Here is a 15,227-nt window from a genome sequence, read left to right on the forward strand (position 1 = left end):
ATGTTGTAACAGGAGACAAGAGGGTTCTTGTTGCCAAACGACAACTAAACATTTCCCATTCACTTATCTGACATAAGTTAACACAGGTTAAGATAAACCATTCTACTATATCTGTTTCATAAATGGTGAAAAAATACATGTAGAGGGAAGATTGATCTTATTCATTTGATCTTCTGAGTAGAAGGGAGTTTAGCCTCCAGTTTCTTTTCATGGACACTATTTGTTTTCTGAGGCCTTAGTGATTGGGAGTGAAGTTTGAAAATGCATCTTGAAGGAGAAAATAGTTTGAGGAGCATGATAATGTGGGATATTGACTTTTATGGTGTTTTCCTAGAATATGAAGTGGAACACCACTTGCAAGATTAGTAGCTTCTTGTCAGCCTTTGCATGTAGTAAATTATTGGCAATGTTCAGATGAATATGAGATGATAGGTTAATTCTATAAGGTGACCCTGAAGTGGAGCACCACTTGCGAGATTAGTAGCTTCTTGTCAGCCTTTGCATGTAGTAAATTATTGGCAATGTTTACATGAATATGAGATGCTAGGTTAATTCTATAAGGTGACCCTGAAGGCCTGAACATTTACTATCCCCTGTTTTGGTTGACTAACCACACAGACCATATTTGGCCTCCTAGCTGGTGTTTTGCAAGTATATGCTACTGGAATAATATTTGTACTACTCAACTAGAATTCTGCTTTCCAATATTTACCAAATTTAATTCTGATTTTACTACTTCTAAAAATAGACATATATAATGGATTAATAGCTAGATCTTATAGGAAACTACTTAGATTTCAGTGCTTTTAATCTACTGTCAACACTCTATAGTTTGGAAATCAGCTAAAATAAACTTAAGTCACTTAGAGGAGAAACATACCTGAAGTACCATGATTGGTTATTGATGCCTTGCTAACCTTCATCTATCACAAATATCAACAGTTAGAAGTCTGGTCACTAATCACATATGAGACAACAGAAAACAATGACTAGGACAGTTTATTACTCTATTGTATGGCCATGCAATTGGCAACTTAAGAGCGTCAGCCATCTTCTCCACACCAGTATAAGGGCGAGGCAGAATTGCATCCCTTTTGATCACAACATTCACAACAACTTCACAATAATGCTTTCCAAGAGCTACACCTCCAAGAGTGGTTTTAGGATTTACTGAAATAATTATTCCCCTAGCCACAGTTGTATCAGATCTGACTACTTCATATAATATCACATCCCTTCCAATCTGAATCAAGTAATGCATCTATGAGAATTGAATTAATGATAAAGCAAATAATGCAATTATGATAAGAAACTTTGTAGCATGGATGAGAGCATTACATGTTCTTCATGTGAATGAGAGTGAGGGGCATTTACATTCATCGCATGTGCCGGTTTGACTGCCTAGGGCTATGTTGGTTTGGCTACCTTAGTTTGTGTTGGTTTGGCTGCCTAGGGTTGTGTTGGTTTGGCTGCTTGAGGCTGTGATGGCTGGGCTGCATGGGGTTGCATTGTAGGGGCTGCATTGGTGAGGCTACACTAACGAGACTAGACTTGTGAGGCTACATTGGGCTGCATTGCTGGGAATAGATTGGTAGGGCTGCATTGAGAGGATGGGGTTGCATGGGGCTGCATTACAAGGGTGGCATTCGAAGGGCTTTAAATAGTTGGGGCTGCAGTACGTCTATCCACAACCAAGTTTTCACCCACATCAATGGCATCCTTGCTCTCATTATCTTCATAAGCTTCATCTTCTTGAAAATGAGCATCATGATATGCCTCATGAACATGTTCTGCAGATCTTGGGCTCTACAAACAAAATGGAAGAGATAATGAGATAAATCTACACAAGGTATTAAGAGGCCAAACAACTAGCTGATGTATTGTTATAGTAGTATATACCACACATTGTGAATTAGAACCATTCTGTGACATTACTTCTATATTGTGCCTTTCCTATGCAAACCTTTTCTCCATCATTTGCATTTGCGCTTCCATTTGTATTAGGCGTTGTTCTAGAGCTACACTCCTACTTTCAGCCTTTTTACGGTCCAAAACTTCCATTTGAAATCTTGTAGGTGTGTAACACTTTAGTCCTGCTATACCAACATCTTGAGGAGTAGGTCCTAGACCTAAAGCTCACACACGGCCTCCTAGCTCCTTTGAACCCAAAGCAGTAGAAAATACGTCACCTTGTTGAATTGTTCTTTCTGTCAACTCTGGACGGGCCTCAATAGTTGCTTTAAGTTTGCTCTACATAAATGAAATGTCAATATTTACACTCCATAAAGATTACATACTGTAATTCAGCAATCATACACGAATAACTTACAATTATTGGTTCTGCATTCCTTATTGCAACACCATTTTTTCTTGTATGAGTTTTGATATAGAGTTCATCCCTTCGAGGAGGTCATCCAAGTTCATCAACCTACAAGTGTTTTAGCTTTCAGCATAAAAATCTACACAAAGCACCTATATAAGACACAATGGGAAATAAGTAATTATAGTTCTATGTAGTATGTACCATTTCATGTCCAGAACAAGCAAAACTCTTAGTGCCTGTTGTATGATGTATCTCCAACTTAGCAGGGTTCGCTTTGGCAATTTACGTCCAAACCTAAGATAGAAATTGTTACATTATGCAAAGATATTGAACAATACAAGTTACGTATGTATATAATAAGATTAACCATACATCACATTCAGGAGACTTTCAATAATTTACGAGAAACTTCCAATCCTCATTATTAACTCTATCACCATGTCTTTTCTTCAATTCCTCATCTGTTAAGTTCTCATCAAAATACTGCTCATTTAGGGTTGCCTTAAATTCCTTCCACTTCCTTGCAGCCGTGATTAAAAACCAATTCTTACCAGCATCATCTATATCATAGAATTTCTGTTTTTTCATGGACAAGTACAAAATCAGTTTTACACAAGAAAACAACATACTGTTCTAGCAGATAAATAGTGACATATTGTTCTAGTAGATAACCATACCACATGTTCTATAATATAATCTAGATGATTGTTGTGTAAAAACATCATACTGTTCTAGCATAAATAAACTGACATTTGATTGAGTTATTTTTTTTTGCATTAATAAAAAATAGAATACTATTCTAGCATAAATTTACATGTACTTCATCCCAAACTGCATCCTTTTCTTCAGCATCAATAAGCCTCCAATTAGAACAACGAACTGATAATTTCTTCCTCACCAGGCAACTAATAACATTGGAAAGTTGCCTATAATTCTTCCCTACAGGCTGACCATATTCATTAAGGGTAATTATGATTTTTGGCATGTCAGGTGTCCTTGCAAATACAGCCTCCATTCTAGTGATACTCCTCCCATTCCTTTTCTTGTGTGGACTAGCATGACATCTGTTACAAGCAATTTTAATCATGAGAAACAGCTCAAATGATAGGATATGATATTGTTGCAATAAACCAAGATAGAAGACATGGTATAATACCTTCGTTGTCACATAAAAAGTTTCCAATTGATTCACGATCCAGTTATTCATCAATCCGCTCATTTATTGCACTCTCAACATAATTTCTTTCTGGCCTTGGGCACAAATTATGGTGTTCAGTTGCAGCAGCACTTGTGTGATGAGTTCTCTACAAGTAACATGATAGCATAAGTACTTGTCATTTAATATTCAAACACTAGTAACAATCTTTCTATAGAACCTTTGTTCTTTTCTTAGCTTGACCATGCTACACTTCTGGCCTAGGAGGGATCAGGCTCTCTAGCATCTCTTTGTTTCTTGCAATGTTTGCATTCCTTTCCAGTTCCATCTTGGTGAGGGGAGCATCCTCATTATTTCTTCTAGCGCTTGCCATTTTTTCTCCTGAAAAATGAAAAACAAATCAGCAACCTATTATGGTCAAATAAAGCACCACATTATTTAAACAAGACTTACTTTTTGGACCCCTTTTTAGAGTTTTGTCAACAATTATACCATCTATGTCCCTTCTAATAGAAGGGACAACCCCATTAATAATATCCACAGTCACACGTTTAGATCAGGAAATGACATAATTAATCCATTATCACCATCAGTGTGTTCATTATCCAAATTATCCAAGTCATACACATCAATAGCTTTTGACTGAACAACAGCAGCCCAGTTACTATTACCGACTTGATCAGGAACATAGTAAACTTGAAGGGCTTGTGAGGCTAGAATGAAAGGCTCATCTGATATCTTTTCACCTATATTGAATAAATGCTTAAAGTTGACACTTGTGATCCCAAATTGATTAGTTTGTACCCATTTGTCCTGCACCCGGTTATCAACCCAATAACACATGAATAGCACCAGATTTCCTTTTTGATGATAGTATAGTTCAAGAATTTCCTTTAGAATACCATATTAGACATTTTTCCTATTATAGTGTTATCAGTATTGCCCCTCTCAAATGTTGTTGACTCTGCAACTACAGCAACCCCACTATTTTGAACAACTCTACCCTCATCATAGGATCTAATGTGAAAATTAAATTCATTAATGTTAAAGCTACTATACTTATGTGCAATCATCGTTGGCCCCTTTGCCAAAATTTTAATCTCATCTGTTGCTTCCTCACCCATTTCTTCCACCTGTATTCATGAAAATCTGCTATTAACCTAAATGTGAAATCCATGTAAAGTTACATTTACTGAGAATTCTTCTTACTTACATGCAACCTGAACCACTCATGAAAGGATGAATGATGCATGCGGTTGATGTCTCGTTTATTTTGAACACCAATTGAGGATAGATATTTAGCATGCTTGCTGTGAATGTGTTATTTTATCAGTTTAGCAGGCGATGGAAATTGATCAAATGAAATGTTAAATAATTGAGATGTCTTACTCCAAGTAAGGTCCTATATCAGCATAGTTGAATAGAACATATCTATGAGCTTGTAGCCATGTCTTGTGATCTATACTCACTTCACACTTTCCAGCCAATCCTCGACCAATGTTACAGAAGAAAGGAGTTGTGCTACAATCTTCATGATTTATAATTTGATGGTTCAATTGATTTGCACCATGTAGATAGCGAGAACAAAGTGTAAGGCACTCAATAAACATAGACCACTCCATAATTGATCCCTCAGGGTGACTTTTTGTATGAACAAAACCCTTTAATCGCATTAGATATCTATATAAAAACAACAGGCACATTAACAGTGTAATAAAAATAGTAGGCACTTAAACCTTCAACTATGTTACAATATTTAGATGTCTAAAAAGATTACCTCTCTACAGGCCACATGCTGCGAAAATGGACTAGACCAGCTATTCTTGCTTAGGTAGGAAGATGTACCATCAAGTGTACCATAATATCGAAAAAGGAAGGAAGAAATATAGTCTCAAGAAGGCTTAAGGTTTTAGCTATATTAGCCTCTAGACTTTCCATATCACTTATTCGAATGATAGGTGAGCTAAGTTTTTTGAAAAAATTACTTATACGAATGACTGCAACACTGACCATTTCAAGCAATATCCTTCTCACAGCAAGTGGAATCAAGTGTTGTAGAATAATATGGCTCTCATGACTCTTTAGTCCAAATATCTTTTTCTCATTAACATGTATATTATGTCGTATATCAGATGCATAACCATCAGGAAACTTGACCCCTTTTAGTATTTGACAAAATAATTTTTTTCTCATCCGAACACATTGAGTATGGTGCTGCTGGTAAATACATTTGGTCATCCACGTCAACAGGGTGAAGATCAATTCTAATACCTAGAGCTTGAAGGTCGAGGTGAGAATTCATATTATCCTTAGACTTCCCATCTATGCCCATGAATGTATTAAGTAAGCTTTCACTCACATTTTTTCCTATGTGAATGAAATCAAAATTATGATGCAACATCAAATCTTTCCAATATGGAAGTAAGAACCAAATAGATCTCCTTTTGTAAATTACTAAGGGCTCCCCTTCATTACATCTCTTCCTAGTTGGTTTCTTTCCAGATGGATCCTTGCCAAAACAATTACTAAGATCTTTAGTGCACTCCAAAATTTCCTCTCCAGAAATTGATTTAGGTGCTGGCCTAAACTCAGTTGTACCACCAAATTTATTGGCATCAAACCTAAATGGGTGATTTTCATGCAAGAATCTTCTATGACCCATATAGCAAGTCTTCCTAACATTACCAAGTCTAAGTGAATCTGTAAAGAAGTGACAATCTGGACATGCAGCTTCACCAGATGTGATAGATCTGTACACCTATCCTAGACTAGGGAAATCAGTAATAGTCCACAATACTGTTGCCCGCAACTGAAAGTACTCGCCCCTTGAAGCATCATAAGTTCTAACACCATGTTCAAACATATCTAACAAGTCATAAATAAGTGGCTGACAATAGAGATCCATATCACTACCAGGAGCATTTCTACCATGAATCAGATAAGATACGATGAAATTTGATTGCTTCATGCACATTGAAGGTGGAAAAGTTGAAGGGAATACAAATACCAAGCCAAACACTATAGCTAACATTCATGGTTCTAAATGGATTAAAACCATCAGTGGCGAATGCTAGACGTATGTTTTGGCTATCTACAGCAAACTGTGGATGCTTTTTATCAAAGGCCTCCCATAGAGGTGAATCTACAGGATGCCTTAGTAGACCATCCTTTTTCCGGTCTTCATCGTGCCATCTTGTTAGCCTTGTTGGTTTTTAGAACAAAAATAACCTTTTGAGTTGTTTCTTTATAGGAAAGTAACGAAGAACCTTCCTAGGAACCTTATGAACATGTTTCCCATCTAAAGTCTTCCTTTCTGATTTCCATCGTGAAACCTTACATTTTGGACATGAATTCAGATCCACATTCCCCTTCCAATAGAGAATGCAATCATTTTCACATGCATGAATACTATTGTAACCAATTCCAATGGATTGCACCAATTTCTTAGCTTCATGAAATGTTCTAGGTAGTGTTGAACCCTTAGGAAGTGCATCATTAAGTAGATCTAAAAGCAGATTAATAGATCTATCAGACCATCCTCCAAGGAGTTTGATATGGAGCAATCTAATTAGGAACCTTAGTTGTGTATATTTCTTGCAATTTGGGTACAACTGCTTGTTATTTTCTGCTACCAACTTCTCAAGGGCAACTAGTTCAGGACAAGGCTCTAGAGTAGAACCGTTGTCCTCAAAATCTCCTCTATCATCCAAACCAGCAGCTAAGTCTCTAAGAAAATCAGATATATCATCATCCTCACTAGAATCCTCTATAAACTCAGAATCATCATAATTCCCATCATCATGATTCACATGATTCATTGAAGAGCTACCTTCTCCATGTAAGGTCCATGTTCTATACCCTTTTAGAAACCCATCACATATCAAGTGCTCACAGACTTCACTTGCCTCTTTCCAAAATGAGTTAACACACTTTCTACAAGGACATAATATCTTGCTGCCTACCGCTGAATTCCTAAATGCAAAAGCTAAGAAACTATTCACCCCTTGTAAATATGTCTTGGTGTGCCTATATGAAAATTTTAGGTTAAATTCCATTTTACCTAAAAATAGCACTCTCAGTAGTTGTGAAGTTATTATCTTTTACCTAGCATTATCATCAATCCATGTTTTATCCATCATCAACCTTTATGCAAGAGATCCAGTAGCTTACAGTATTAAATAAAAAAACACATCACAAGCATTGAAATAGTTGCATACTTTGACAATACTAAAAAAAGATGAATAGCTAGCGAAAGGTAGGACCCTACCGATGGAAACAAGGAGAGCTGCTGCCACAATATCGTTTGAACGTCTTCTCAAGGTGTGCAAGTAGAACTACCTGTTGTCTAGCAGCAGCAACACCATGCTCAACACCTGCGCCCACACAATGAGAGTTGTTGAACAAGATAAAATCATAGAACATAGGAACTGAATATATATATATATATATATATATATATATATATATATATATATATATATATATATATATATATATACCCTAACGCAGTAGTTTAGTTCTAGACTTATGACCTGAAATTGCTGAAGGCTTGGTCCACAGCACGTTTCCGCAGCAAGCAAGCAACACCACAGCACAAGCAGACTAGCAAAGTGAGTTCCGGCCAATGGAGAAGCTGCCCTTGCATGTCGCCAAGCAATGTCCAAGAAAGAAAAAAGATTAACGACATTTAGCTAAAACTAATTCATTCAAAACCAAAAATGAATCTTCAAGACTGCTGAGACTAAAGTCTAAAGAAAATCACCGCTTGGAGTGACCGACTGCTGAGACTAAAGCTCGGCACCACACGCTAGGAGACTGCGGCTCCCAGCTGGGCGTGGCCCTCCTGCGCGGCGTGGCCTTGCTGCTAGGCATGGTGGTGCGGCCCCCTGCTCGGCGCAGAACCTGGGAGTAGCGGTGGCATAGACCCCTGGGAGCAGCGTGGACCCCTGCAGCAGCGGCGGCGCGGACCCCTATAGCAGCGGTGGCGCAGACCCCTAGGAGCGGCGTGGCACCCTGCAGCAGCGACGGCGTGGACCCCTAGGAGCGGCGCGCAACCCTGCAGCAGTAGTAGCAGTGCGGCCCCCTGGGAGTGGCGCGGCCACCTGTAGTGGCGTGGCCCCTGGGCGCGGCCCCTGCCTGCAGCAGCGGTGCGGTAGCACTGCAGCAGCTGCTGGGATCCCCTGGACCGTGTGTGGCGGCGATTTGGGACGGAAGGAAGGGTTGTAGTATTTTTTTCACGGAAGGAAGGGGATAAGGTCATAAGGGGAGCGCGAGCTAGAAAAAAAAGTGGTGGACGTGAATTTTTTTTACGCGCGTACTAGGGTTTCAGAGATTCGGTTGGCAAATTTTTGGCGTGAATCGGTAGCCGCAGCGTGCTAGATTTTATCTCTATATATATACCGACCGACTGTCCGATGTTATTACTGACCTATATGGACCGACAGTTAAACTCTATCTATAGCGACCGATGTATAGCCGTTGAAGGCACCTTTACCGACCGATGGTTCGTTGGAATTCTTTACTGACCAATGTTACATCGCTAAATAACTAGTTTTAGCGATCGATGTCTGACGCTAATTCTGGTGTGTGGTATAGTTATATTCCATTGATACAAAGAAATTTCTACAGTTCTATGTGCGAACTATCAAGTTACGGTTTAAGGGGAGGACATAGCAAAAGAATTAGATGCTCAGCATCCATAATTATTTATGTGTGTACAACACTAATTGCCAAAACAATACTAGTAAACCAATGTGATCCTACATTGGAAGGACATATTTTAGATGGTAGATGCCAGTGTAGCTACTGTTTTATTGGAAGGAGTGCCCGTAGTCATGCCCTAAGGATGTAGGCACAACATGGAACCTCGTTAAAAAAGGACATCGTGCATCGGTGTTGTTCTTGTTTGTGTATTTTCTCCTATGGTGGTTATGTCTCCGTATTCATCGCTTAGTAGATCCGTTTGGATATAGATCTAACCGTGCACTCTAACAGCACACAATCAGTACCTTACAAATACTTAGCAACGCCTTGTAACTTGAGCACGCGAGATAAAGAGATCTACTCTAAACTAGACATAGGGTACCACGTTCGGTTCGTCGGCAGCTCGATAGTGCATCATTGGAAAAGTCATAACTCATCCATCCGGAGTGTGATTGAGGTCATTGAGAACTTGATAGAAAGCTTGTTTGATAAGGTTTTAAATGGATCAAGTCCCACATCAATATCTTGTCGGCTAGGCCTTTAAATTATCATGATAAGCTATTGTTGTTTCTGCCGGGTACTACGATGTCGTCATGAGTTTGTTATTCACCCTTGGGACCCTGGTCCAAGTTGGAGTACACTCCAACCATGTGGGAGAACACCTCAAAGATTCCCAATGATGTCCTCCTCCTTGCCCACCACCTTAGGAGGCAAGCAAGGCCATCCAGGCCAACTTGGAGGTCCAATCCACGTCAAGTTTGAGTTCATACCGAACTCTTGGAGTAGCCTATAGTAAAACAGACGCCCAGAACGCATACCAAGTTTGTCTTTGACGATCTACCTATGGGTGGATGTATAATTTCATAAGCTAACCAATGACAATGGTCCCATGTAAAAATTTGATCGGGGTCAATGGAAATCATCGAAATAATTCTATATCCAGAATATGTTAGGGTGTTGCACTGCCGTCTTTTGGGTCCTTTGGGCCTTTGTAATGTGTAGAGACTCCTTAGGGATGCGAATAGGGGTCCTTGATGCCCCTTAGACTATATAATCATTAGTCGCCCATGTTATTGTCTGGGTTTTGCTTTAGATGAATCTATCTTTGAACCGTCGTTGTTCGTCGGTTTATGAAACCCCACATTCGAGAGTTTAATCATATATACACAATTGTCACTTTGCTTGAGTTGCATTTTTTCTTGTTCTAGCTTGTATTCTTCGATTTGCAGTAGGGATTATTAGCCTTCTCAGTGGGGTCAACCAAATTGTGATATGATTGATAACTAGAGGAGATATGGTGCTAAGGTTGCACGGTTCGGGTCTATCAATCTGAAGCCAGATCGCCGTGTCGCATCTCCACTAAATCAATAGTTATATGGCAAAATATTCAGTGTAAACTACATCTTCGGTGCAATCGTGAAAACCCTTTGCAAAACCATACTTAGGATTTTTCAAAAAAAAAGTTGAAACTATGCACACCAATAGTGCATCTATAGGTTTGCATTGTCACAAAACTTGAGATTTAAACTCGTTTTGCAAAAATTCATATGAAAATAACAAATTTCATTTGTATATGCACTAGAGGACAGAATTCACCTCAGGGTAGATAGGAAACCCCGTCCCCATCAATTAGTTCACTCGTTGTCATTCAATTACGGAGACCAAACTTGGGGTTTGTAGAAACTTAGGTCTTATTAGACACTTCAAAGTACTGGCAAAAAATTCTAGTTTATTCAACAAATTTTCTTGACTGGAAACTGATACATAACAAACATTAATTATGATGTACCTCCAATCCAAGGTACAATCAAAATGGATTCCTCTAACAAGAGCAACAATTTTGAAATAAAACAACACATGAACAAGGAAAATTCATACAGTGTGAAGGAAACAAATAATAAATCTCAGCAAGGCGAGGTCACTGAATGAACAAACCAAGCAGCCAAACAGGAGAGCAGAGACATGCATAATAAGCAATTGGAAGCAGTCGGCCAATGTTGTCACTTGTTATTGAGCCGATCGATCCATCAGCTGTGGTTGACCCTCCTGCAGTTCTTCCTGATCTCGCCATTGGCGACGGTGAGCGGCGAGATGTTGCCCATCTTGACCATGGACTGCGCGAAGTGCTGGAAGAAGATATCCTGGTTGGCAGCATAGAGTTTGACAAGGTCGGCAGTGGCGGGGCTGCCGGTGAGGAGCACCTCATCGGAGCTGAGGAGGCTGCGGTAGGCGAGGATGTTCTTGTAGTATTGGTTGTCAAACTTGAAGGGCGTGACGGGGTCGAGGAAGAAGAGGTTCTGGTCACCTCCCGAGCGCGGGCAGCGCGAGCGTAGCATCGCCGCGTAGGACGCGTCTAGGGTGAAGTCTGGGAGGCCGTTGCCCGTCTGGTTGTACAGGCGCTGCCGGAAGCTTGTGCACCGGGAGTCGCCGATGGTGTGGCTACCTGCAGCCAGTGTAAAAAATTCAGTAGAGTATTTGTCATGTACTTGTACACGTCCATACTGAGGATTTAATGCTTAATTTGCTGCTGCTACTACTACTAACTATTATATAGTATATGATCCTTTTGCATCAACATGAATACGCTAAATGCTTGTGCAAAATCATGCAGACTAATTAACCGGACCGGGCTTGTTTGGTAACTTTGCGATAACAAATCATATGTATATGCACCATCATGCACGACCCGGATCGAGGTGTTTAGGTCTTACTACAGTTTTGTGCAATAATTGGTGTATGATGAGACTAGTTGTCTTCCTCCTATATCAGTGTGGTTGGTGATATAGGGGCTGTTTGGTAGGCGGCCGCAGCCTGCCACCGCAGCGGAGCCCGCGACACACTTTGTGGCGAGCGTCTTGGCAACCACACCCGCCACGAAACAGTACACGATAGAAACTGTGGCGGCCGCATCACGAAGCGAGCAACCAGGCAGCACCATTTGTCTGTGGCTGCCTAACTTCAGCTGTGGCGAGCGGCGGCCGGGAAGCAAACACGCCCAAATACCTGCTCATGCATGTATACGCTTTCTTCATATAGCTAGGCAAGATTTGACGTTACTACAGTCAGAACACTATTCACGAACTATACTGGCTCACATCGTCCAACTTCAACAACATGGCGTTCGAATTGAAGACATACATTTCAGTACCAGTTAGCCTAGTATTATCGTCATAGCTGATCACGTACGTCTGGCTTTCGATCATCAGTTGGCGGGAAGTAGATGGCTAGGTACGGTAGAGCTAGCTACATGTAGAATCGTGAGAAGACTAGCTAGCTAGGCACGTACCGAGGAGTGCGACGAGGTCGACGATGTCGAGGCCCTGGAGCTTGAACTTGGTGATGATGGTGGGCAGAGTGTTGTTGGGAGCCGGGATGTCGTTGTTGGAGCCCTGCACGCTGGCGCCACGGGAGTCCCTCCGCCCCAGCGGCACGATCCAACCAGGGCCGCCGGTCTGCATCAATGCCACGGGACAACAACAATTCGTGCACCAGATTATTAAAATGCATGGTCATGTTAGTTTCATGCATGGTGAAAAAAATTGGTGGTTTGGTTTCAATTCATTCACACACAAGTAAGTCGATCAGGGACAAGCGTTGTAGGAAGCCATGAAAAACAACCTCCTCGTCGTATCGATCACCTACACTGTTTCAATTTACTTGTACCACACCCAGAGCCAGTTAGCTTTCATGTGAACCCAGCTACCACATATATATTGGCTACTAGCTGCAGTGTGTTGGAGTCTAAAATGTAGAGATGGTGCACAGACCGTACCCTTTCAATTTTACCACTCTACATTGTTAATTTGACCGCCTTTATCCCATGACATTAGATGCCATTACTTTGAAACAGCTAGCACATTGGCGCCGCTTTACCGAGCACCGTGCCTCTCATCACCTCACATGAACTTTGTCTCTCGTCTTTTTACACGCACGTTGGCACAAAGCATCATCAGCTAGCATTCAGCAGTGCCGATTGGGACATTGGGTATATAGTATAGGGGTAAAGTCCAATTTCCAACTGGCGAGAGTGAAGAACGGAGGACACATCATATCAGCGCACGGCCCCCAGCAGAGCAATAGGGTATATAGCTACTACTCCTGCATAGCAAATTTAAGAGCAAGTATTATAAGCGGCGAAGAGCTGGCGAAATCCAACGTGGGAGAGAGAGAAAGCAGGAGAGAGAAGAAAGCGGGCGACTCACGAGACGCCGGCAAAAAGCGGGCGAAATGCACTATGGCTGCCGCTCCCCCACTCCAGTTCTTCCACGTCGCAGCGAAGTATTAAAGATTGGTGGGGTCCGCCACCACTACTCGACAGCTCAGGTGAGCTGGAGCTTCTTGCAGCCGGCGAGCGGGCGTATCCATTAGCCTTGCTCTAAAGGGTTTTTGCATGTTCCTTGTGGTACAGATAAGATGCGATGCCATGCCATGACATGGAAATCGGACTCCTTGCATAAAGCCCATATATATGTAATATGTTCCTTCTTTTCATGCGCGTGCAGTGTATGCTCACCGACAGTCCGACACTACTGTAAGGGAAATGTGAGGCGGAGGGAGAGAAATCCTGGACTAGACGATTTTGTTCATGTAGCTAGCTAGCCAAGTGATGGACAGGTAACAACGACTCTTGATGACTATATAGTAAAAAAAAAACAAAGACACATTAAAGAATCTAATGCTCTAGAACTAGAAGAAGTTGATATACGAAAGATTGATGTGACGTATGTTATGTATGTAGCATAATCCTACCATGACGGTGGAGTCGCGGGCAGCTAGCGCGAGGATGTCGGCGCAGGAGACGGTGCCGGGGCAGGCAGCCTCGAGGGCGGCCTTGATCTCGTCGATGACCTCGAAGCCCCTGGCGGAGTCCTTGTTGGGGTTGGACCGCTTCTCGCTCACGATGGACCCGCTGCTGTCCAGCAGCAGCGACGCGTCGCAGCCCTGCGCGCACATGTTACAGTTAAGTACAGCATGGAACATCGTCGACGGCGACGTCACCAACAGCAACAGCAGGAGAAGAAGAAGATGCATGGCATGCACGGCAGCCCGGTCGACGTCGGTACCTTGACGAAGCAGTCGTGGAAGTGGAGGCGGAGGAGGGAGGCGGCCATGCGCGGGTCCTGGTAGTGCGCCTTCCCTACGATTGACGCCACGATGTGCTGCGCGTGAGGGCACGACTCGTCGTAGAAGTGCGGGTCCAGCTTCCCCAACTGCACGGGGCCGCCGCTGCCGCGGGATGCCATTGCCAACGACGACGAAAAGGAGAAGAGGAGCGCAACAACCAGAGGGGCCAACAAGGCCATTGCGCCCTTCTTCAGCTCGATCGACCGACCTCACACACCTAGATAGCTAGCAAGCTGCTGAGCAAGCTGTGTATCAAGCACTGCACCTATTCGGCTTGCTTGCTTTGTGTTTCGGTTCACTGCTTGCAGCAATGACGGTGGTGAGGATGTATGCGCTAGGCCAGGAGGGGCTGGGTTTATATAAGCCAGGCGGCCAGGGAAAGATGTCTATAACTCCAGACCCATTCTCCCGGCAGCTTTCAGGGGCGTGGTTTCTGTTCTTGCCATCCAGCTCTGCCGGCCTGAACAACATGTGAGCTTATTCCTGGGAAAAAGTAGTAATATTTGTGGGACAAGTATGGTATATCTATGGTGGTGGCCATCTCCTTGAAGCTTCTTTACCTTTTTCGACTTTTCATCAGGGGAGGGTGAGCATATGCAGGTGTAGACACGGAACTGACCTGCTGCTACGCAAGTCTAGTGCTAAAGCACTTGTATCTTATTTCTTCTATACTTTTTATTTTCTTTGGCTTGGTGTTACAATTACGCTCAGCATCCACTTTAGTGGTTGGAATATGTTGTACCAAGTGGGAGTCCCCTTTACCTATAAAGGACAAGGGAGTGTCATTGTAAAAATAAGTCATTGCATTTTCCATTCAATCCAAGCGGGCCAACAATCTGGTATCGGAGCCGAGAGGGTTCTTGAGTGAGCGAGCGCCATGTCCACCATCAGCCATATCGTGAGAGTGCGTGCCGCTACGGG

At 42.1% G+C, this 15,227-nt stretch overlaps 1 protein-coding gene and 2 pseudogenes across 1 annotated transcript; all 3 read right to left on the bottom strand.

The window, feature by feature from the left end:
• Positions 1–1,656: 1,656 nt before the first annotated feature.
• LOC136454668 (uncharacterized) lies at positions 1,657–3,338 on the bottom strand (annotated as a pseudogene).
• A 388-nt stretch (positions 3,339–3,726) lies between these two features.
• LOC136454670 (uncharacterized) lies at positions 3,727–7,534 on the bottom strand (annotated as a pseudogene).
• A 3,372-nt stretch (positions 7,535–10,906) lies between these two features.
• Positions 10,907–14,632, bottom strand: LOC136452225 (peroxidase 72-like). The gene is made up of 4 exons (XM_066452852.1): positions 14,246–14,632; positions 13,932–14,123; positions 12,469–12,634; positions 10,907–11,625 (listed from the first exon to the last, which is right to left on the bottom strand). The coding sequence occupies exons 1-4, from the start codon at positions 14,483–14,485 to the stop codon at positions 11,210–11,212; spliced, it is 1,014 nt and encodes a 337-aa protein (XP_066308949.1). The 5' UTR covers positions 14,486–14,632; the 3' UTR covers positions 10,907–11,209.
• Between the last annotated feature and the right edge of the window lie 595 nt (positions 14,633–15,227).

Source organism: Miscanthus floridulus, chromosome 5, assembly GCF_019320115.1.
Source record: "Miscanthus floridulus cultivar M001 chromosome 5, ASM1932011v1, whole genome shotgun sequence".
In the NCBI taxonomy this organism is placed as follows: Eukaryota; Viridiplantae; Streptophyta; class Magnoliopsida; order Poales; family Poaceae; genus Miscanthus; species Miscanthus floridulus.

What these genes read in the sequence shown, in the direction of transcription:
- LOC136452225 (XM_066452852.1), bottom strand. Translation starts at nt 14,485, where the DNA reads ATGGCCTTGTTGGCCCCTCTGGTTGTTGCGCTCCTCTTCTCCTTTTCG. An exon ending in TCCACGACTGCTTCGTCAAG is followed by an intron (nt 14,124 to 14,245) that starts GTACCGACGTCG and finishes ATGTGCGCGCAG; the next exon opens with GGCTGCGACGCGTCGCTGCT. An exon ending in CGACCTCGTCGCACTCCTCG is followed by an intron (nt 11,626 to 12,468) that starts GTACGTGCCTAG and finishes CACTGGCTGCAG; the next exon opens with GTAGCCACACCATCGGCGAC.